At 52.1% G+C, this 23,463-nt stretch overlaps 1 protein-coding gene across 4 annotated transcripts in view; it reads left to right on the plus strand.

Moving 5' to 3' along the window:
- Positions 1–23,463, plus strand: part of PPARD (peroxisome proliferator activated receptor delta) — a 77,349-nt gene that overhangs the window by 37,917 nt on the left and 15,969 nt on the right. For 2 of the 4 annotated variants that reach the window (XM_075555520.1, XM_075555519.1), the window contains exon 2: positions 21,895–22,109. The exons of 1 other annotated variant lie outside the window; for it this stretch is intronic. In XM_075555520.1, coding sequence (XP_075411635.1) covers positions 21,980–22,109 — 130 coding nt within the window. In that variant the 5' untranslated portion in view covers positions 21,895–21,979. Of the gene's footprint in view, positions 1–21,894; positions 22,110–23,463 lie in introns of those variants that run through there. One more of the 4 variants, XM_075555522.1, reaches the window with a different exon arrangement.

Below are 23,463 nucleotides of genomic sequence, written 5' to 3' on the forward strand. Positions count from 1 at the left end.
GCACAGGGTGTCCGAGAATGTAAAAATCTATTTGGAAGCAGACTGCCAGGCTTCCTCCCATGAAGATGATGGGGGGTGGCGAGGGAGAGTGAGGGCTGCCATAGTATTTGCTGTCAAGTTTTTGGTTGAGTGTAGGCTGTCTTTCCCTGTGAGTAATGCCTCGGAGTTCATTTCTCTGCAGCTTTGCCAGCACTGGTATCGTCTCTTTGGGGGTTGTCGCTTTAGTGGGACGAGAGTGGTGTCGCATTGTGGCCCCCGGTGCTTCATGTGCCTCTGCCGTCTGCTCATCTTCTGCCTTTTGGGTTAACCGAGGGGGTTTGTTTTCTTACGGTTGAGTTTTCAGAGTCCTTGATCTATTCTGTATGCAAGTAAGATGTTCACTTTGCAAGTATTTCCTCTCAGTGATTACCTTATTTTGTCATCCCTTTAATCGTGACTTTCAAAGAATGGTTTTTAAGGTTTTATGGCTTATAGTTTTACATTTACGTCTATGGTCCATTTTCTGTTTAATGATTATGCAGGATCTACGTGACAGGTCATTTGCATCTGGATTGTTTCTGCTGTTTTAATACCATCTGTCGAGCTCTCTGGAGCCTTGGCGGTGTAGTGGGCTACATTGCGCTCCTAACCACAAGGTCAGCAGGGCAAACCGCCAGCGGATCTGCAAGGGAAGGGGAGGCTGTTTGTTCCCGTAAAGGTTTACAGTCTTGGAACCCCAAAGGAGCAGTTGTGCTTTAACTTGTAGGGCCCCTGCGAGCCAACGTTGACTTGATGACAGTGGGTTTGTTTATTTTTTTAAGTATTGAACTGCCTTTCACATCAAAAAACAAATTCGTATGGATCTGAAATGCAATTTTAAAAATGCACAAAGCCTCAATTACCCTTTCTGTCAGTCTTGGTAGAGATATTGTCCAGAAGTAGAAACATTCCCGTTTGTGTTGATGTTGGTGGAATTGCTGAGTGTGTGTCCAAAAGTTTCTTCAAGTTGGGCAGGGGTCTATGCTGCTTTGCATATGCAGATTTCAATTTTTAATGACCAAAGCACTTTCTATTTGACCCAAGTTTGGTTCAGATCCATTTATTCTGAGTTTATGTCAGACAATTCCAAGCCATCCCACCCACATCTCATTGATCTCTTTGGTGCTCGCCTCGGCAGCACATACTTATTACTCGCTGATCTCTTTGGTGACAAATAGTGAAACACTAGAAACCGTGAGCCCAGAGAACCCATTGCTGTCCACTTGTAGTGATTCTGTGCAGGCTTTTCGAGGCTGTAGAGTGCTACAGGAGCAAACGGCTTCTTTCTCTCGGCTGGTGAGTGCACCACAGGCCTTGCAGGTTAGCAGTCTAATGCCTCCCAGCAGTGCCACGAGGGCTCCTTCAGCAAGACTAATGGGCACTCTTAGAGCACACTTCGATAACCTAACACTCCGACACCCCAACAGCGTTAATGGAACCACAGACCCAGAGTGCCAGTGTGAAGGTTGCACTTGCTTCCAAAGCTTTCTTGAAAATATTACTCATAGGATTCATGGAAAGTATACCGTATATATAATCTTGGTCGATTTCATTTGCAAGAATGGCTCGCCATAGCAGCAGCACAGTCCAGGAACACACACGTATAACACAGTGACAAGGCTGGTTAGATTAGGACCGCTTTTGCCGTGCCCTGGCTCCCAGAAATGTCAGCATTACTAACCCTCAACTCGACCTGGTAGAGTTGTGTTTGCTTGTTTGTTTCTCTTGCTTTGAACTTGATGTCAGTGGGCACCTTTAAACCCTAGCTTCCTAAACTGAGCTAATCATTGGGATCACTAGGGATCTGGTGACACTAGAGATCCCTGGGCTCTATTTGCAGCCTGATGAATCAGCATCTGTAGGGGGAGGAACCCAGGAATGTGTAGTTTCACCGGGTCGCCAGGTGACTCCAGTGATCAGCCAAGTTCAGAAACATAGACTTTAAACTTCGCTAGGTTGACCGTAAAGCTTTCTCACAGGAGGATTTGACATTTCTCGAGACTTGGGATTTAGTGAAACGTACAACTTTCTGCCATGAAGCACGAAGGGAGAGGTGTCATGAGGCAGGGCGTGAGGAAAGCCAGGTGTCACGGGGTTCCCAATGGGTGCACAGCGCCGCAGAGGGCAGCAGCTGTGTCTTGATCACCAGGTGTCGGTGGGGCCTGGCTTTGCAGCCGGCCCTCCACGGTGCCTGTCCCAGGGAGGTTGCCCTGTGGAGGTTGTTGGGTGAGCTAATGAAGGCATGCCAATGGGTGGTTCCTTGGGGACTGTGTCGCCAGCGTTGGCTGTTGAAGACAGTTCAGGCTGGAGCTGTGCAGAAGATGGGCTAGAAAATGTGGGGTCCCATGGGGCCAAGCCTTGAAAGACAGGCAGAGCAGCTCAGATCTCTGTGTTCGGGACCCTGGAGGGGGAATTAAACACGCTTCAACTGCGTTGCCTTTGGAGAGCCCAAACAGAGCCGCTTTTGTTCTCTCCCGTGTGCCCTGTAACAAAAAGGTCAAAGCCGCCGAAAGGTTGAAAGACCAGCACCATGAACATCGGTATTTCCTCCGCAATGGCTCGCCGGTTGTTGACAATTTACTACGCTTGTGTGACTCTGTCTCATTGATTATGCAGTCTCCGTTTTGTCTAATTGATTTTCTAACAGTTTTATTGGGACGTAGCCCACCCCATGCAGTAGTGCAGTCATGTCAAGAAGCGTGGTCCAAGCACTGCCACAAACCGTTTGAGAGTGTTTTCTTCTTTCTTCCACTTCTTGTTATTCACTGTCTAATTAATTGGCTTTCATTTTGTCTTTGAGTTCCAATATAGAGAGCCAAGCATGCGCCAGTCTCCAATCATTTCACTGTCCCTTCGCTGACATTGATTATATTCTTTAAATTGTCACGTTCCCTGGTTGTCGGATTGGCCTCTGGCAGTGAGTTACGGTGGGCACCCTGGCAGGTGAGGCAGGCTGCCTGTTGCCTCCTGTCAGGAAGCCTGCCGATGCCAGGTTTACTGTTTGTAGGCAGCAAACTTTGGAAGGAGCTGCTCGCTGGCAGCAGTGTGGGGAAAGGGCCCATTTCTCCATCTGTCGTAGCTTCCATGGAAAGGTAGCCCAGGGTAGTAGATAAAGTCAGAGCCCTGGACTGGGCGCCAGCAAATGAGTTTGGGACCATGCTCTACTGCCATCCTGCCCTGTGATGGAAGGCGAGTCACGTCACCGCTCCAAGCTGCATGGTTTCTTCATATAAGGAAATGGACGCCCAGAGAGGTGAGGCAATTTGCCCAAGGCCACTCAGCTACGGAGCGGCAGAGCCAGGAGTCAAACTCAGCTCTGTTTGGGGCCCAAGCCCTGCCTCCTCTGTGGGGGTCGGTTGTCATTAAGGTGCCCCTCAGTGCAGAAGCATCAGGAGTCTGAAACCTCTTTACAGTGCCCGGCTCCAAGCCCTGGGTACCATGGTGGGGAAGCATGCAGAATCCCACCAGCCCTGCAGCCTCTTGCTAGGCAAGAAGGGAGAGGGCCCCTCTCCCCCCGCTGCCTCCCCCGCACACGGCTGGCACTTCCTTAGGAAGGCCTGGCACCACCGGCAAGCTGGTAGGCGGGCTGTTGGGTGCTCCCCAGCCACCTCTGGAGTAAATGCTTTGGTGCCTGTGTTACAGAGGTGAGCTGCTGGCACCATTCCCGCCGCTGCCTGCCCCGACAGGGAAATGCAGACGTCATGGCCCTTGCCGATGCTACGGTCAGTGCCAGGGATCTCCAAGTTGGCCCGAGGATCCCAAGGGTAGTTTGCATGGATGGTGAAAGAGACTGCCCCAGCCTGCCTGGGTTCCCGGGGTGAGAAGGGAACCGGAAGCATCGGCAGGGGGAAAGGTGTTCAGAGCCCCGCCAAGCAGGTCGCTGTGGGTGGGGAGACACCTCTTGTGTGACCTGGGCGGCTCAGGACTGGGCGGAGGCTCTCAAGGACACAGCTTGAGAGAAGAGCCGTGGCAGTGCCTCAGGAGCATTCAGGGGCCTGCTGCTCAGGTAGCCCACCAACCCCTCATCTTCCCATTGGGCAGCTCTTCGTAGCAGCAGGGCACTTGGTAAGTAGAAAGACCAGTGTCTGTCCTTCCTGATGTCCTTCCTCGGAGGGGTTGTTCTGGGGAAAACTGGCTCTGGATGAATCAGGGTGGGGCCCCTCGCAGGTTCTCCAGTTCCAGTAGCTGCTCCCTCGCTGCCCTACAGGGAAGCTGCTGGATTTGAGGCCAGGGCCAAAGCAGCCTGGTGAGCAGGCCCCATACTCTGGGGAGTTCTTCCCGGGTTCAGGGCCATCTCAGGCCTGGAATGGTGGTGAGATCCCACCCCCACCCCCCAAGGTCTGCCCCAAGGCAGAGCTGAGAGGGGCCCCTCAAGAGTGGGGAACCCCCAGAGGGAAGCAGTGTTTACACCCAGCGTTAATCCCACCAACGATCGCATCTGCAACCCTGGCTGAACAGTGGCCACGCTTGATTCTTCCACCGGAGCCCCATCTTCTTCCTGCCAGACGGCGCTGAGCTCCTACTGGGGCTGAGCTTGGGCTGACACGTGAGGCCTTCCGCCTCTGAGTGGATTTCTCCGGTGTCATCGCGAAGTCTCTCTGGTTCTGGTGCTTTCCCATTCTCATCCCGCATACCCCCACCTCTTGGTTCTGAGTCCCGCGGAGTGGGATACAGGGTTTTCACGAGCACCCTGGCCCAGCAGCGCGCTCTCTCACAGGCTCTTACGCAGCCCCAAGCCCAGAAATGGCTGTGACAGCAGCATGAGTCCGGGCCTGTTTCTGCCTCTTCTGCCTCCTCACTCTCTGCGGTCTGGACTCGCGGTGGTGTGTGCGCCCTTCCACTCCCTCGCTGTAGCACTTCCTTCTCTTGGGGACTCGATGCTTTTCAAATATTTGCTCGCGTAGCCTTGATCTGAGACCTTAGAACGCCGCCACATTGGTGTGCCCAGGAAAATGGAAGAGGGGCCAGAAAGCAAACACCAGGAGAGCGTCGCTTCCCCGCCTCCGGCCTCCACCCTTTCGCTCCTGAGCTACCTTGGTTCTAGGGGATCCAAAAGTTGGGGTTTAGAAGAAAGCACCAATTGTGAGGACACGACCTCCTGGGTCGCCTCTTTCTCAAGAGACAAATACGCTTGTTTTAGTCAAGACCACAAAAAGATAGGAAGGTGAAACCTTCAAACCTGAAGCATGCAAACCTGTTGCCATTGCTTGACCCTCCCCCCTAAGGTGACCCCACATGCCAGTAATAGCTGTATTCCCCCGGTTTCTGTGGCTGGAATCCTCCGAGGAGCACAGTGCTGGGCCTGCCTTTCTGCTGTGACGTGGTGAACTCAACACCAAACTCATCCAGTCCCTGCTGACTCATTGCAACCCATAGGACAGGGTAGAACGGAACCTGTGGGTTTCTAAGACTGCCACTCTTTACGGGAGTAGAAAGCCCCAACTTTGTCCTGAGGAGTGGATGGTGGTTTCGAATTGCTGACCTTGCAGTTCGCAGCCCAATGCGTACCCTCTACACCACCAGCACTTTAACACGTTTATTAGTAGGTTCAAGCCCAGGGACTTCAGTCCTATCTTGGATATGGGATCGCCGAGCCACTTAGAAGTCCATACAACATAGTACAGACAGAGCCTGGGAAGGTTGGTCATGTGATCTCTGTGCTATTGTGCTCTCCTTGGCATCCCATGAGCTTCTCACCCACAGTGTGGGGTCCGCAGGGGCCACGCGGACATCTGGAAATCAGCCCAGCCTGGGCAGTCTCTAGGCTGTTGCTTGTCTTCTCCGAAGGCTAGTCACACAGACCACCTCCTGGCATACTGGTCCCATGTAGTCTGAGAGGAACAAGCAGAAAGTGCCTACTTCTCGCATTTACCGGTGGTCTGAGATGAGGGTGTTTCCCCTGCTTGGGAGAACTGGATGGAGGCGTAGGAAACACTCAGGCTCTCACACCAGCTCAGGGGCCACAGGGAAGCCTGCTGCCATGAGCTCAAGACTAGGCGACCCAACAAGCTGGCCAGACAAGTCACAGCCGGTCCACCTGAGGGTCTCGGTGGACCACCAGCCAGATGTGCCCTTTCAGCGCCTGTCAAGGAATTCACTGGAGGCTTAATCTTTGTGCAGCCCCTGCAAATGGATCTTGAGCTTTTGCTATCAGCCTGTTGCAAAACGAGGTGTTCATCATTTAAACTCCTCCAGATTTGGAGTTTATTTTTTACAATCCTTGGACCACCCAGGCTGATGTGCTTCTTCCGTGTGGATTTAGCTGATGCCTCACTTAGGTGGCTGCTGTGTAAAGACAAGCCTGTAAGACCCCCGAGGCTATGATTTCTGACAGCCAGGCACCATTTGGTTTCGTCACCACACTTTGCTGTAGCGCCCACATCTTCAGGGAGCTCTTCACGAGAGCAGCTATCCAGCCGGGCCTTGTCACAAGAACTAATTGGTCTTAGATTAGGGCTATGATTAAGTGGGAGCTCAACAATCATTCATGTATCTATGGCTTATATAGTTCCGTGGTTCACTTTTGAGATGCCTTTTCTTAATGGGAGAGAGTTGTGAACCAAGGGGCATATGACAGTTCCATTGATAGTGTCAGTACTCTAACCAAGGCAGTAGAATTTAAAACACTGCTGAGAAAAGGAAAGTATCCAGGTCGAAGGTTGATTTTTTTTTAGATCAAAATACATGGATTGTTAATTTGCACAGATTAACAATTTAGATGACTGAACTCTATTTGCAGACACAGTGAGGGTTGGAGATGGGGTGAAACTTCCAATAGCCCTCACTCACAAAGGCAGAACTGTACCTGCTGGACCAAAACATGTACACGCACATGTAAAGCGAAGAGTAGTCTTGGGTTGATGTTTCTTGGGCAGCCTCCAAGCAAGAGTTCTGAACGAAAGCCGAACAGTTTTCTTCCCCCACCCCTAAATGGTATCCTTGGCTGCAATCTTGGCAGAATCAGAGTTCCAGATCTTTTCTCCTGTGGACGGGTGGGTTTGCGCTGCCAGCCTTTGTGTCTTAGCTTAGTGCCTGTACCACAAGGCCTTCTTTCCTCCCTGCCTCCATCCCTGGTTCACTTGTTCCTCCATGTTCCTTACGTGAGGAAGAACTTAGAATAATGCCCATCACCTAGAAACCCACACGTTTGGGAGTATCTTCGTTGCCTAGTACTGCTACACTCGAGTACCACACTGAATGATTTTAGCAAGAAGAAATGTGTTCTCTGCCAGTTTGGGGGGCTCGAAGTCAGAATCCAGGGTGCCAGCTTAGAGGAAGGCTTGCTCTCTGGGCTCTGGGGCAAGACTTTTGCTTCCTTTCCTTTTACCAGTGTCCTCTGGAGCTCCTAGTCGGTCCTGGCATCAGTTTTTCCCTGAGTCCGATAGGTTGTTCTTTCTTGGTCGTATTGGCTCTGCCTGTGAGCTGCCCACTTGTTTAACCTCTTTTTATATCACAAAAGAGATTGCCTCAAGATAGAACCCGATCTTGTAGGTTGTATCCTGCCTGGTGACCGTAACCTTCTCTGACCCAGCTCCACACTAGAGATTAGGATTTATGTGAGGTCTCACAGAATGGAAGATCATCACATCGTACAGAGACGCATGCTCCAGCCAAGGGGACACACGTTTTGGGAGACACAGCTCAGTCCCTAGCAGGTCAGCTTGTGGGGCTGCGTCATGTTTTCAGGGTAGATGCTAGGCTGTGACCTGCTTCTCCAGTTTTCTCCATGCCCTGCCATTCAGGTCTGCTTCTCTCATGCTGCCTCTTCCCCCCGCGCTACTCCTGCACGCCCACCTACCCCTCAAACATGTAATCTGTTCACTCCTGGACTGGAATAAGCGTTTGTAACTTTTAAGCTGTCTCCGAGTGGCTCGGCTCAGCCTTGGCCTTGACTTTCCCCTGAGCTCTCCCAGCAGAGGCTGCTCTTGGGGTTTGTACTCTGCCCATACCACATGTGTGTAGCCTTTCACACGGGAAATTGCAGGCTCTTCTCCCCGTAACTGACGGCCCCTGAAGATTGGTCACCGTCTCTCTGTTCCCCACCGGGAAGTTGAGCTGCAGCCCGTGAGAGAGCTAGGCCCCCGATAATTATTGCTCAGTACAGGATATTAGACTCCAGAGATCTGGGAGCACCTGACACCCTTCCGCATTGTAAAAAATGAGGGAAATGAAGCCCAGAGAAGTTCAGTGTCTTTTCTGAAGTCAACTGGCAGAGGTGCCCGTGGCCAGGCCTTCTCAGCCAGCCATCTCTGGACTCCCTGTTCCCCTCCACGACATCGCTGCCACTTTATCATAATCCCCATGAGTGCCTCTTTCAAAGGGTCTGGGATGGTCTGGAAGCGGGCTCAGAGGCGCCAGGAAACTGAAACCTGTGGACAGTTGCTCTCTGCACGGCTACTTCAGGAACATTGTTTGCTCACTCAGCAGATGTTTATTGAGCACTTACTATTAGCCAGGCACTCCCCTGCGACTCACAGATTCAGTGATGAGCCTGGTCAACAAAAGTCTCAACCTCGTGAGGGTTTCATTCCTTTGAAGAGACACATGCAGTAAAAGAGTAAATGCATCTGTGCTGTACTCTCAGGCGAGCCTGGGGGACATGTAGTGGGTTATGAATTGGGAAGCAAGGTTGAGACCACCCCACCTTCGGTTCCAAGGGAGAACGATGAGGTTTTCTGCTGGCATAAAGAGTGCCAGTCTCAGACACCCACAGGGGCAGTTCGACTCTGTTGTATAGGGTCCCTGAGTCAGGCTTGAGTCTACAGCAGTGAGTTTTATACTTAAAGATGAGAGCTACATTAAAGCAGGGAAGAGGGCAGGCTACCTGATGGTGGGGTTGGGGTTGATTTTCAATAGGGAGATCATGGAAGGAAGGTTCACTGAGAGAGTCAATTAAATAAATACATCTATAAAATAGATTGTTTGCTTTTTGATAAGAAAAAATATATATATATATACACAGTGAATTCCACTCTCAACAATTCATAAACGTAACGATCAGACTCTGGTTACACTCTTCACACTGTGTTAACATTTTCATTATTTCTCTTTTAGTTATTTAACTCCATTAACTTAAACTTCCTGACCACTAATCTACCAGTCTGTGCTTTAAAATTGCTTTTGTTTGCTCTTAGCAGATGCATGGATAGAAATGCCGGCCAAACAGGTGTGGGAGGGAGAGTGGGAGTTTGCTCATAAATATACATGTAGTTTTTGTGTTGTTGTTTTTTAATAGTTTTACTGACAGAGTTCACATTTCATATACTTCAATAGTTCAATCATATTCAAAAGTTGTGTAGTCATCTCACTGAACATTTTTTCTTCTTTTGCTCATTGTTGTTAGCTCCCCATCCTCTCCCACCCCCACCCTACCCCGTGCCTCCAAGAAGCCATTTATCCAGTTACTATCTCTTTGGATTTACCTCTCCTGGATTTCATGTATAGGAAACCATACCAAAAGCCAGCCCCCCCCCCAAAAAAAAAAACAAACCAGAGAAAATCTCAATAGAAAAGAAAGCAGGAAATATTAAAAACCAGAATAAATTTTAAATGGCTCAAAGGGGAGATCAAGTGATAAGTGGTTACATTTTGACCTCACTACATCTGCCATAATCGAGTTGGCATAGCCCTTGGATAGCAAGGTTCATTCACATCCCTCCCTCAAGTATGGGCAGAGGGGAATCACGGGAGACTTTAGTTCATGTGGGGGCCCTGCAGATGGACTGTCATCTATAGCCTTCTGTAAACCCAGTGTTCACAATTTAAGCTCATTCATTTCATTTCCTCCTTCAGATTTTGATTTTATTATTTATAGTCCTTGGATCATATAGGCTGGTGTTTGGATCATATAGGCTGGTGTGCTTCTTCCATGTGGACTTATGACACCTCACTTAGATGGCTTCTTGTTTTAAGACAAGCTGCTTAAACCCTAGACCCAATACTTTTTTTTAAGCTGGGCACCATCTGCTGTCTTCGCACTTTGCTGTAACACCCCTATCTTCAGTGATCTCTTCATGAGGGAGAGCATTAGGCACGGCCTATATGTGTAGTTTTGACAGAGGTACATAGATACTCATGTTTACTGCAAGTATAACCATGAGTGTGGTGGGGCAGACTAGGACAAAGTTATGAAAATTTCTTATCTATCACCCATTTCTTGAGGGACTGAAATGCTGGGCCCAGGGGCTCAGGACCATGTCTCGGGCCTCCAAGGTCAATTGGTATAACATAGTCCACAAAGATGTTCTGCATCCTACGTCGGTGAGTAGTGACTGGGGTCTTAGAGTCATCTAGAGTGTAACTATGGGTGTCTCCGTTTGGAGGAAAAAGAGGGAAGGAAGTTGGAATGCTTGGAAGCAGTCCATTAGACTAATGACCATGCAGACAGTCTCTTGAGACCCTGAGGCCAGAAGAACTAAATGGTGCCCAGCTATCACTGCCAACTGTTCCGAAAGAAGCACATAAAAGGTTCTTGATAGCATGGGTGAAAATGTGGAACAAATTCAAAATTATGTAAAAAGAAAGATCTGGCTTACTGGTTAGAGAGAGACTGGCAAACCCCCAAGACTATGACCCTTAAACAATAGACAGGTCTATAAGGAGAACGATAACACCAGGGGGGCACACACATCAACCTTGTGAAGTCAAAAGGACAGACAGCATTTACCCAGGGACGAAATGCAGAAAGGTTAGGAAAGAGGGTGAACTTTCATTGTGGGGATTACAATCAGTGAACTGAAACAAAATGTATGTGAATTGTTCAATGGCAAGCTGATCTGCTCTGAAAGCCTTCCTTTAATCCAATAAGTTTAAAGGAAAAACAAATGAAAAAGCAGTCTGTATACCCCTCATGGTTCTGCTTCTTTTGTTAAAAGCAAACAAACGTTTTATTTTTAAAGACCATAGTTCCTGTGTTAGTCTGGGTATTTTAGAAAACAAATCCACAGAAACTCACGTATGAGAGAGAGTTTTATATAAAGGTTAAGTGCACATCAGGAAAACATCCCAACCCAGTGCTGCCCAAGCCCACAAGTCCAACATTAACCTGTATGTCCGACACCAATCCACAAACTCCTCTTCCATCTCACAAAACAGACTCATTGATGCTGACTGCAGGAGGAAAGCCGAGTCAGTGAATGTGTAAGCATCTCATCGCTGGCAGGGGTCTCCACACAGCTGCTCCAGCACCCAGGGCTGCATCGGAATAGGTCCATGCAGCTTCTCCTTAGGGATGTCTTAAAGGAAGTGAGCCTTGCCAGCTGAAGCAGGGAATTGGTTAAGGCAGCTGCACCCTGGCCTGACCATCAGAAAGCAAGAGACTCGAGAACTAGAAAGATAAGGCTCACCGAGCCATTTATTCTTCCGCCCTTCAATTAACCCCACATGTGTTTATCGACCAGGTTGACACAATAAACTACCTGAATTCACCCCTTGCCAACTTGGCACATGTACATAATTCTTTAGCCTCACAATTGCAATTAGATAACACCTACACCTTAATCCTATAATCCTATGAATATGTTCCCCCCACTTATGAAAGTTTATAAGCCAACCACTTCATGTCTTTATCCCCCAATTTTAGGCATCCAATTTTTTATTAAAAACAAAATGTTTTTTATTTTTATAGACCATAGTACCTAAGGGGATAATCTTTACTCGCTGAGCTGAATGGTTACTTTGTGTTAAAGAGATTTCAGGGAGTAGTTTCAACTCAAGGTTTGAAGAGTAACTCAGAGCCGTCATCTGGAGACTACTCAATAGATCCAATACATCTGGATTCTTTAAGCATTTACGGTTCTGAAACACATTTGTTGTCAGTTGCCATCAATTTGATTCTAACTCCTAGCCAGCCCATGTGACAGAATGAAACTGTCCCAGAGGGTGTCTTTTGGGTGCCCTGGTAGCATAATGGGCCCCACGTTGGGCTGCTAACTGCAAGGCCAGCAGTTTGAAGCTGTTAGCCGCTCTGTGGGGAAAAGTTGAGGCTTTCTACTCCCATGAAGAGTCAGAGACTCGGGAACCCACAGGGGCAGTTCTCCTCTGTCCCGTAGGGTCACTGTGAGTCAGAATGGACTCAGTGTCAGTGAACGGGCTCTTTCTTGCCGGTCTTCTTCCTGCAGAGCAACCCATTGGGGTCTAACCACTGTTTCAGACAGCAGCTGAAGGCTTAACTGGTTGTACCACCAAAGCTCATTAAGCCCCCCTGTTAAGCCCCTCCGCAGGTCCCTAAATCAGCCGAGCAGAAATTGGTCAGTTGTATCCATGTAAGCCAAACTTGCCTCACTACCATTTACAAATAAAATTTATTGAGACACAGGCATACCCCTACAAACAAATTTTGTTGTTGTTGAAATTCTGTTCCACATTTCCTTTCTCTTCTATCGGGATCCATCTTTGGTGTGTCCCTGATCAGAGGGGTCTGTAGTGGTAGGCAGGTACCACCTGGTACTTCTGGTCTCGAGGGAGAGGAGGTGGTTTGTGGAGACAGTTGTCCTTCTGTCTGATTCCTTGAGAAGCTCACCGTTGAGCAGAGACCTGAGAAGGTGAGGTGTGTGCCAAGTAGGCAGGGATCTTGGGGAAGAACATTTTCAACTGCAAAGGCAGGCGGCAGGCAGGAAATGCTGACCTGCTGACCGTGTGGAGAACAATGCGGAGGCCATCTGCCTAGCTGGGGGAGAGCAGTAGAAGGCAGAGCCACGGAGGTAGGGTCTGTAAGGCCTGGTGGCCACTGTAGACTTGAGTGGAGGTGAGCCACCGGGTTGTTAGCGTTGAAATCCACTCTTTGGCAACAAGTGAGGAGTTCTTGGAGGGGATTGATCACAGGAAGGACAGACCTGCCAGGTCTGCTGTGTGGTGAGTAGTAGGTGGTGTGGGGGGAGGAGTGGAAGCAGAGAAGCCAGGGAGGAGGCTATTACAGTCCCTCAGGCACGGAGTTATGTTGACCTGGGCCAGACTGGTCACAGTGAAGATTATGAAAATTGATCCAATTCTGAGAATTCAGCAGGAGAGGACCCCTGAGGGTACAATAATGAAGTGCACAACAGGTCATTGAAGCTAGCAGTTGTTCTAGCCCACGGGCAGCTCCCCGGGAGAGAGTGACAGTCTGTAAAGATCACAGGCAGGAAAACTCTAAGGCAGGCCCACTGGGTCCTGTGGTGTCGCTCTGAGTCGGAGCCGACTCCCCCACAGCAAGAGAACTCAACAGGCTCTGCTGAGGACAACTTCTTGGGGTTACTGTGTGAAGATGGGGAAGGCCCTGGGGAAGAGGGGGCGCCATTTCAGACAAGTTGGGAGATGTGATCCTGGAGGGAGGAAGATGGAGACTGAGAGAACTTTAGAGATGGGAGGAAAATGTATAGAGGAGTGGGATTGAGCACATGTATCACCTGCTATTGATGGGCCAAATAAGATAATACATGTTCCTGACTGGAAGCTTGAAAAACTACAGAGCTGCCAAAATAATAATAATTTATAAAATATCAAGGATTCATGAGGGAAGGGGGAATAGAGAGGGAGGGGGAAAATGAGGAGCTGATACCAAGGGCTCAAGTAGAAAGCAAATGTTTTGAGAATAATGAGGGCAATGAATGTACAAATGTGCTTGACACAATGGATGCATGTATGGATTATGATAAGAATTGTATGCAGCGGCGCCCACCCTCCAGACCCTCTCGTGTTCATTCCTGCTGCCCGCCCGCCCCGCTGTCCGCTCCGGCACCATGACGGACCAAGCTATCTCCTTCGCTAAGGATTTCCTGGCGGGCGGCATTGCCGCCGCCATCTCCCAGACGGCCTAGGCCCCGATCGAGCGGGTCAAGCTGCTTCTGCAGGTGCAGCGTGCCAGCAAGCAGATCGCAGCGGACCAGCAGTACAAGGGCATCGTCGACTGCATCATGCGCATCCCCCCGGGAGCAGGACGTGCTGTCCTTCTGGCGCAGGAACCTGGCGAACGTCATCCGCTACTTCCCCACGCAGGCGCTCAACTTCGCCTTCAAGGACAAGTACAAGCAGGTCTTCCTGGGCGGCGACAAGCACACGCAGTTCTGGCGCTACTTCGCCGGCAACCTGGCCTCGGGCGGGCGGCGGGTGCCACCTCCCTGTGCTTCGTCTACCCGCTGGACTTTGCCCGCACGCGCCTGGCCGCTGACGTCGGCAAGTCCGGCACGCAACGCGAGTTCAGGGGCCTGGGCGACTGCCTGGTCAAGATCAGCAAGTCCGACGGCATCCCGGCCTCTACCAGGGCTTCAACGTGCCTGTGCAGGGCATCATCATCTACCGCGCCGTCTACTTCGGCGTCTACGACACCGCTAAAGGCATGCTGCCTCACCCCAAGAACACGACATCGTGGTCAGCTGGATGGTCGCCCAGACCGTGACCGCCGTGGCCGGCGTGGTCTCCTACCCCTTCGACACGGTGCGCAGATGCATGATGATGCAGTCCGGCAGGAAAGGAGCGGACATCATGTGCTCGGGGACCCTGCACTGCTGGCGGAAGATCTTCCAGGACGCGGGCGGCAAGGCCTTCTTCAAGGGCGCCTGGTCCAACGTGCTGCGCGGCATGGGCGGAGCCTTCGTGCTGGTCCTCTAAGACGAGCTCAAGAAGGTCCTGCAGGCCCTGCCCACCGCTGCCGGGCCATGCCCACTATGTGCCCCACCCCGCCTCTCCGTCAGTTTCCGACCAATCATGTCTATGGGGCATGGCCGCTGGGCTGCCCCTGACCAATACCGGCTCCCCGCCTGCCCGCCTCCAGTATTTATTTCAGAGTCACGTCTCCCTGGCAGCTGCCAGCGTAGCCAGCCCCTCCTGTAGCTGGGGCGTCTGTCAGTCCGTGCCCCTGCTGTCCCTGCGGCACATTAAATCCATGACGCGGCCAAAAAAAAAAAAAAAAAGAATTGTCTGAGTCCCCAATAAAATGATTGAAGAAAAGCCTACAGAGATGCTTTAAAGAGTCACCTCCCCCTGGATTCATGTAGGGAGCCCTCCATTCTTTCTCTAGTCCTTTGTCTGAGAGTCCTGCTCCCCGTGTGGTTTTGTATTGCGCTACTTTTCACTTTGTTCTCAGGTGGCATAGAGCTGATTCTGACTCATCGCAATCTTGTGCCGCAGAGTACAGCACAGTTGCCTAATCCTGCCATCCTCAGGATCCTTCCTGCGTTTGAGCCCATTGTTTCAGCCACTACGTGAATCCATCAAGTCTTGCTTTTTTTTGGCTGACACTCGACTAAACCTGATGCCCTTCCCCAGCGACTGGTCCCTTCTAAGAACATGTGCCAGGCCCATGAGACGGGGTATCGTCAGGATCTCTTCTGAAGAACACTCTGGCCGTCCATCTTGTTTCTTCTGGCAGTCCACGGCATAGTCACTAACCGCCCTTGCCAATGCCGTAATTCAAGGACGTCTGTTCCTCCTCAGTCTTCCGTCTTCATTGTCTGTTTCCCATGCACTCGGGCCAATGGAAAGCACCAGAGTTTGGGCGCGAAGCACCTTTGTGCTCAACACGTTAACGAGGCCTTCTTGGAACAGAGCTTGACTACTGACCCGTGGCCCTCGATCTACCTAAAACCCAATCCTTGACAAGCCCATTCTTTTCTCCTCTGAGCACGCTGCTGCATGTTGGTCCATTTGGGAGAATTGATTTCCTTATTTTTTATGTTGAGGTACAGTCTACCAAATTTCCTGGCACAGATGAGGGGGCACTTCCAGGATTGCACGCTTTCGTTGAGACGGCCCGGCCGGCATTCCATCAAGTCCTGGGGCTTTGCTTTACCAGTGCCGTCAGTGCAGCTAGAGACCCACCCTCCTTCAGTACCAGCAGTGCTTGGTAATAAATCACCCCTCCTGAAATGGGGGGGATGTTGACCAGTTCGTTGTGCAACAGTGAGGGGATGTATTCCTCCCATCTTCTGTTGATGCTCCCCAGATCATTTATTTTGCCCATAGCATTGTTCAAGACTGGAACGGAACTGGGGGCTCCACTTTTTTCTCCGGTACTTTCTGCTCGAGAAATGGCGAGCCGGCCCTTCCCTCGTGGTGTGCCTCCCTTTGTTGCCTCTGTTCAGCTCCTTCACTTCAGGTACTCAACGTTTAAGAGCGGTGTCAGCCTCTTCAGACATCTGCTTTCATCTTTTCTTTCCTGTCTTAATGACACTTTGGTTTCTTCATAAATGATTTCTTTATCACCCCATCAATTCGTGTGGTCTTTGGTCACCAGCGCTCAATTTCTGAAATTTTTCTTTCGGGTGTCTCTACATTCAGGCAGAATGTACTTGAAGTTGTATTTTGGGTCTTGTGGACTTGTTTTAATTTTTTTCACTTTTGAAGTTAGTAAATGACCTTTGAAAACGTAAGTTTATTGTCCAGATCGTATTCCTTTTCCTGGACATAGCATCATTTCCACAGTGAGCCCTTTATTATTAAGTCAGTCTGTCTGGTGGCGCAGTTGGTTAAACACCAGGCCACTAACCCAAAGTCAACAGTGCGAAGCGATGAGTTTGTAACCCAGCAACCCTGTGTGACAGTTCTTCCTTGTCCTGTGGGGTCGCTGTGGGTGGGACTCAACTGGAAGGCCCGTGGTTTGGATTGATTCCTTTATTGTTGGCTATGGATGGAGTCAGTTAGGTGTCCTGTCCACCCCACACCCCACCATACACACAGTATTATATGTAAATAGCAGAGCAGTGAATAGCCAGGTGTAATTTCCTATGAGTGGAGTTACCGCCGTATCAAAGGACAGGACACTTGGGAGCCCCAGGTTCTGAACATTGATCATGGCCTAGCTGTAGGGGGTGGTTTCACTGTAGGATTCTCCTTTCCTTCTGAGAAGGGCCAGAAATTATTCAGCCCTGTAGTGCCCGTTCCTGCTTTCTCCACTGCGACTGTGAGCCCCATCTCTTGGGCCGGGCCATTCCTTCGCATTAGGTGTGGCCTCCCACAAGGTGATACAGTCCCTTTTCTTACCATCAGCCTCAGTCCCTCGGGGCACTTGGTTCAAAAGATGAGCATCAGAGTAGTGTTAAGTGGTGCTCAGTGCATGTCAGTCCCTTATCTCGGGGCACCTCAAAGGGTTGTGTGCTGTTCTAGTTTTACTTGTTTACAGGCTGGCTGTGGTGTCCATTCAGTGCCCTGTAACCACTTAGCCCCCAAGAGCCTGGGACACCAGGTGCTAGCTGTAAGGACCTCCCTAATCTCCTCAGCCCAGGTCTTCCCAGAAAGGGAACAGACAGGTGTTTGTTAGACCCAGTACCTCCCAAGACCCTGGAGGTAGCCCCCCACCTGCTGGTTCCGGCTGATGCCCCCCCCCCCCAAGGTCTGCTGTAACCCTTGTTTCTCAGAGCCTGGCTCCGCAGCAGCAGAGCCCATCCACCCTGTGGCCCTCCCAGAGTCTGCAACTGAGGGTCCCATACCCACATCCTTCCTGTGCCCTTTCCAGGTCCCACGTGGTGCAGCCTCCACGTGCCCCAGCGCCAGGCCTTCCTCCTACCCCTCAGACATCCTACCTCATCAGCACCTGCCCTGGGTCAAACCTTTTCCTGACTGCCCTGCCCACTGGAGGCCTGAGTGCCCTGAGTGTGTCCCCGCCCCTCTCTGCGTCTGTCCTTCAGAGTGGTTATTGGGCCTAGTTGGGTGTGTGTGTCCGTACTTGATGGAGGCAGCTTGGCACATGGGTGCGTAACAAGTATTTGTTGAGTGAGTGAATGAATGCTGCTGGCTGCAGCTAGCAGGGACCAGAGTCGAACCACAGGTCAGGCACAGTCATGGGCAAAGCTCTGAGGGGGTACCCCGGGGAGAAGGAGCGCTCTGGAAGGTCCTCCACCTGCTGCCCAAACTACTGGGGCTACATTTCCGGGAAAGCTTCCTTAGGGAGGACTGGAGGTTCTTCTGCAACCTGAGCCAGTCTCTCTCACCCCTTCTGGACCTCTTAGGGTAGTGGTTGGTTTTCTTTGTTCAAAATAATTTTTAAAGTGCTGCTTTCCCAACTACCCCCTGCCCTGCCTTATTAAAAACGTGTCCCATACTTGCTGTAAAGAATTTGGAAAGCACAGGAGAACTATAACAGCTCCTCGGTCTTCCGCGGCTACAGTGGAAGCAGCTGGGGCCAGGTGGAAGCAGCTGGGGCCGGGGCTGCCGATAGCCCTCAGTCCAGAGGGGCCGAGACAGGTGAAGGGTCCCCCGCTGCTGCTGCATCTCTGCCTCTCCCTTTACTCCAGTTTAGCTCCTCGCCTCCGGGCTCGGAGCCTGGCTCTTGGTATAATTGGAACCACCGCGGAATGTGAGGTGACCTCCTGGCTGTCTTTTTTTTTTTTGGTTTCAACACACTGAGCAAAACAAGTCCTCGGGCCATTCCTGGGTGGTTGACTTCAGATAACCCGTGCCGTGGGTCCATCCCCCAGCCTGGCAAGGAGGCCACAGCAGGCCTCTTGTGTGCCCTGAGGCGGGTGGAGTGACCTGGGTTGGCACAAGGGAACAGAAAGTACCGTGGAATGGCTGGCCTGCACAACCAGGGCACTGGGTCAGCACCCAGATTAATGATTGATAGGGAAGACTGGGAGACAGACAATCAGCCCATTCTCCCATGGCCTCCCTCCCATTGGGGTCCCAAAAGCACGTGCCAGGGACCCAGGGCAACCTCTGCTCTTTGCCAAGTGACTGCTGACCCTCATCACCTGGTAGGTAGTTCAGCTACAGCGGGTGAGAGGAAGGTGGAAATGGCAGCAGCTGGGGTGACTGGCGGGCAAGGAGCAGAGGGGCTTTGAGCCCTTCTCTCTGAAGAGAGGCGTGGGTGTGTGGGATGTGTGTGTATGTCGCGGGGGCGGGGGCTGTACATTAGGGTGCTCCCTGCCAGGTTTTTTCCCCACAGTTGACCGGCCAGTCCTGGGAAAGCAGGGCATTGGCAGCGTCTGCGTGCGCTCAGGTCCCGAGGGAAGCCAGCTCATTGCTGGGCCTGGACGATCACTTGCTCCTGCTGATCCCCTAATGCAGCGCTTCTCAACCTTCCTCAGGCCGCGACCTTTCATAGAGTCCTCATGATGTGGCGACCCCCCCAACCATCAAATTATTTTCGTTGCTACTCCATCACTGTCATGTTGCTACTGTTATGAATCAGGCGATTCCTGGGAAAGGGTCGTTGGACCCCCAGGTTGAGAACCTTGGCCCTGAAGCGAGGCAGTAGCGATGAGAGTACGGCCACTTACAGGCCTGCGACAGGGGAGTGTCTTCCCCAGTCACAGGGCAGGACAGGGAAGAGCCAGGAGTGAGCCTTCATCTCAGGGACCAAAGCCCATCCCACCGAGATAGATGCTGCTGCTGTGACAGAAGCGAAGGGTCCAGTCTGCAGGCTCACTTTGCACTGGTAGCTTGACCCACTAACGGACCAGTAGTGCTGCTGGGGAAACGCGACTGCTAGCTGCAAGGTCTGCAGTTCAAACCCACTGGCCTCAGCGCGCACACACATCCGCCCCCTTTAGCATACGCCACCCTGCCACCCCACCCCCACCCCCGAGTGTCCCCTGATGGCATCCGGGAAGCTCCACTTCTTGCATCCACTTGAAGTGCTCTGAAAATGAGCCACCTCCTGCTGCCTGAAAAGACAACTCAGCTGGATGGAAGTAGGTTTGTGGCCAGCAGCAGTAGGACTTTGCATGTCTTGTTTGCCTACCGGCCCCAGCCAAGGCCTCTCAGAGCTCAGACAGTCCAGGCTACCTCAGCACAGGAAGTTTGCCTGCCTTTTGGGAAATGAGCAAGGCCATGTCCCCTGCCCTTGACTCCCCCAAGGCCCGTGCTTCTTCTTGGGTCAAGAGAATGGGTACCAGTGCACATGTGCTATCAGCTTATGCGTGCCTGTATACACATGAAGGAACATGCATATGCGCACGCGTGCCAAGATCCAGTGGTCCAGGAATTGCGTTGCCCGAGAAGCAGCAGCAGGGCAGCCCCTCATCCTGGCTGCAGGACCCTGTGTTCCGGCTGAAGCCAGAGCCAGCCTCGTCAGGGTCAAGGGTGTGGCGTGATTAGGGGGTTCCTGGCTCTAGCTCAGGGCTGTGGGGAAGGAAGATGGCCAACTCCAGCAGATAGGGGAGACCAGGTAGTGAGAGCCCCATAAAAATGAAACCTGGTGAGAGCGTGTGCTATTTTTAGTGCCATTACTGAAGAGGCGGTGGCCGCGAGGAGGGTTTATTTCAGGGGTAGTGGGGTGAGGTGTCAGCTGGCTGTGGCAATCCAGGCTGTGGGCCTTGGTCCAGTGGGTGGACTTAGTGGGTCAGGGTTGCTTCCAGCAGCTGAGGACATTGGTGAGGGTTGGGCAGCCTTGCTGCTGGGGGCATGGACAGACCCTAGCCGGCCTCACATTTGGCGGTGTGACAGTGGCAAAGCCAGGCTGAGCGAGGCTGCTCAGTCTGAATGGAATCAGCATAAGAGATGTAGGTGTGCCTGGGTCTCAAACAACGGTGGTGCCGCTCCCCCTCTGCCATCGCCCCCCTCAGCTGACCTCGCTAAGAGGTCACGACTAGATGGGATGACTCTGGGCATGGGTTCCAGGGCCCTGGCCCCAAAGCCAGAACTCTCCCCAGAGCTGGGGAATGATGCCCTTGCTTGATGGTGCCCCTGAGGATCTGGCTGCAAATGTGAGCCCAGCTTTCACAGTCTCCTAGAATCCAGACTCCTAGAGCCCTTGAAGCGGACACCCCCTGAAAGTATTTCCCTGTGGTGATCTCTACACCTGGAAGCAAAATTATCCCCTGAAGCGATCTTTGAACTAAATAATAGTGTAGCCTAAATAGAAAGGCATGTCTGTTCAGAGCATAATCCTCTTCCAGAGAAGTACCTCTACGTGATCACATTGATCGCAGCAACTTTATAGAGTCAGTGACAAGCTCGGGGACAGGGAGTGTGAGTTGATGGTGATAGAGTGTGGGGAACATGTCAGGAAAAGTGTACAGTTTGAATAAAATCGGTGTCACTGACTTGTGGAACTTGTTGAAGTGTCGTTTGGTTGTATATAGCATTCTCTCTCTCTCTTACACACACACACACCCCAGCAGGGAATGAAAAAGTGAACCCAGGGCCCAAACCTTTGCTATTGAGTCAATTCCCACTCATGGCAGCTCCATATTAGAGGAGAGCTTTGAGAAAGGGGTTTTCCAAAGGCTGCTTTTTGAGAAGCAAAGTGCCACGCCTTCCTTTCAAAGTGCCTTTGGTGAGCTCAAACTTCCAACCTTTAGGTTAACAGTCAATTATAACTAACCATGTGTACCACTAGACACCAGGCACAGAAAGCATAAGACCCAACCCCGTCAGGATGGTGGCTCTCCACTGGGCCTGGAGGCTGGTGGGACCGTGTCGGGTTTAGGAGGTGGTGGATTTCAGAGCCTCCAGGATGGTTGAAGAGTTTGAAGACATTCCTTAAGTGCTTATGATGTGGCTCCTGGAGGCTTGAGATGTGGCTCAGTCGTAGACTGCCTCAGAGGAGGCAGGGAAAGTTAGTACAAGGGTTTGTCACCCTCTGATTAACGGAGACTGCCCCCAACCCTACCAATTGCCCTCAGACTCAAGACAAAGTCCCTGCCCTCCAGCCATTCTGACCCACAGAGACCCTACGAACGGGCAGAACTGCCCCTGTGGACTTCCATGACTCACCCTTTACAGGATGGAACACCCCCTTGTACTCCCCTTGACGGACCTTCCAGTTAGCAACCCAACATGTACCCACTGCGCCCCCAGGGCACCCACCTGCTACCAGTGGCAGTGGCAGAGGGGAGGGGAAGTGGCTGTGATGCCATGGGAGACCATGGGAGCGCGGGCTCCTATGCACAGAGGGAGCCCCTTGATGAGGGGGTGGCATCCCCGCCCCCTCACCCCCTCTTTGTGGTCTCCTTTGCCCAGGCTGATGGGAACTGCCCTGTGGGGGTCCAGATGATGCCAGAGCTATGACCGGGCCTGCAGGCGCAGCGCCGAGGGGGAGTCAGCCATGGAGCAACCACCGGAGGAAGCCCCTGAGGTCCGGGAGGAGGAGGAGAAAGAGGAAGTGGCAGAGACAGAAGGAGCCCCAGAACTCAATGGGGGACCAGAGAATTCTCTTCCTTCCAGCAGCTACTCAGGTGAGGGGGAGAGGGAGACGGTGGCTGGGGAGCGCCTGGCCCTCCGCAAACAGTGCCATGGGGGTGGGGAGGGCATTGCAGAGTAATGGAGTGGTCAAGACCAAGCCAGGCGGCCTGGCTCCCACCCGGTCTCAGTGCCCTCCTTCAGGGCAAAAACGGAGGGAGGGCGGGGGTGCAGGCAATGGGGACAGGGGCTTGGGTGGGAATTAAGTGCGTGAGCATTGAGACGTTGTGTCCCTCATCAGCATTTCTCGCCGGCTGCCCTGGGGCATGCTAAGGGGCGGCGTGCTGTGATCGCTCTGCCCAGCAGTGCACAGCGGATCGTGCTAATTCCACACATCCTCGCCCAGCTGCACTGTAATTACACAGATGCTAAGCAGTTCGTTCCAGTGACTGTAATTAGTATTAGTCTGTGGAGCCAACTAGTCTTTAACTCCTAGTCTCACTGATTGGTTCCGTTTCCACCCCCCACCTCCGCCCCCAGCAGTGTGGACGTGTTACTCTGGCACCTGTACTGTTCCGCCATCATCTTCGTCACCGATGTGCTATGACCCCCTTCAGGCACATGCAGACACTAGTCCTCGGCACCTGGCTCTCCCTGGCTACCATGCCGCCCCTTCCCTGTCCCATCCCCCGTCTCCTCACCTGAGTGCTGCAGGGCCAGCACTCACAGCTGATCCTCACTCCTTCCCCCCAGTAGGAGGTCATGCACGGACGGACGCCCTGGAAGAGATCCTTGGGCACAGGAATCAGGTGAATCAGGGCAGGGGAGCAGCCCCACTCAGTGTAAGGATGGTTCCCGACCCTGCATTTGTGTGGGCCGGAGGGGCATGGAATGGTGCTGGCATGGTGGCAAATGGGGGCTGCAGAGTGGGGCACGCCTTGCCTGGACCTGCAGCCAAGAGGGGCCTGACTCTGACATGTGCCCCATTGTTCCTGCAAAAACCATCTCAGGAGTTTTGTGTTAGACCGGGTTGTCCAGAGAAACCAAAGCTGTGGCCCTCTGGGCATAAGGAAGAGCGTCATATGAAGAAGTCATTGTACACCCAGACGGCAGCCCAGGCCAGTGCGCCTCTGCTCGCAAGTCTGCTGCCAGCCAGGGCCCTCTTCAGACCGGGGAGCTTCAGGCCAGTGACACAGGACCTCGAAGCAGGGTGCAGGAACCACAGGCTGCTGCGTGCAGAGTTGGGTGGCTCCAAGGTCAGTGGAAACAGGGCAGGGCACCCATAGCTCCCAGTGGCTCCCAGGGTCAGCGGCCCGAATGGGGCTGCCCCAGAGGCAGACACAGAGTCCCAGCAAGCAGAACGGGCAAAGGCTCTGAGAGAGGAAGAGGGGTCCCCAGCGTGTCTCCTAT

The sequence above is a fragment of the Tenrec ecaudatus genome, chromosome 7, assembly GCF_050624435.1.
Source record: "Tenrec ecaudatus isolate mTenEca1 chromosome 7, mTenEca1.hap1, whole genome shotgun sequence".
NCBI classification, from domain to species: domain Eukaryota; kingdom Metazoa; phylum Chordata; class Mammalia; order Afrosoricida; family Tenrecidae; genus Tenrec; species Tenrec ecaudatus.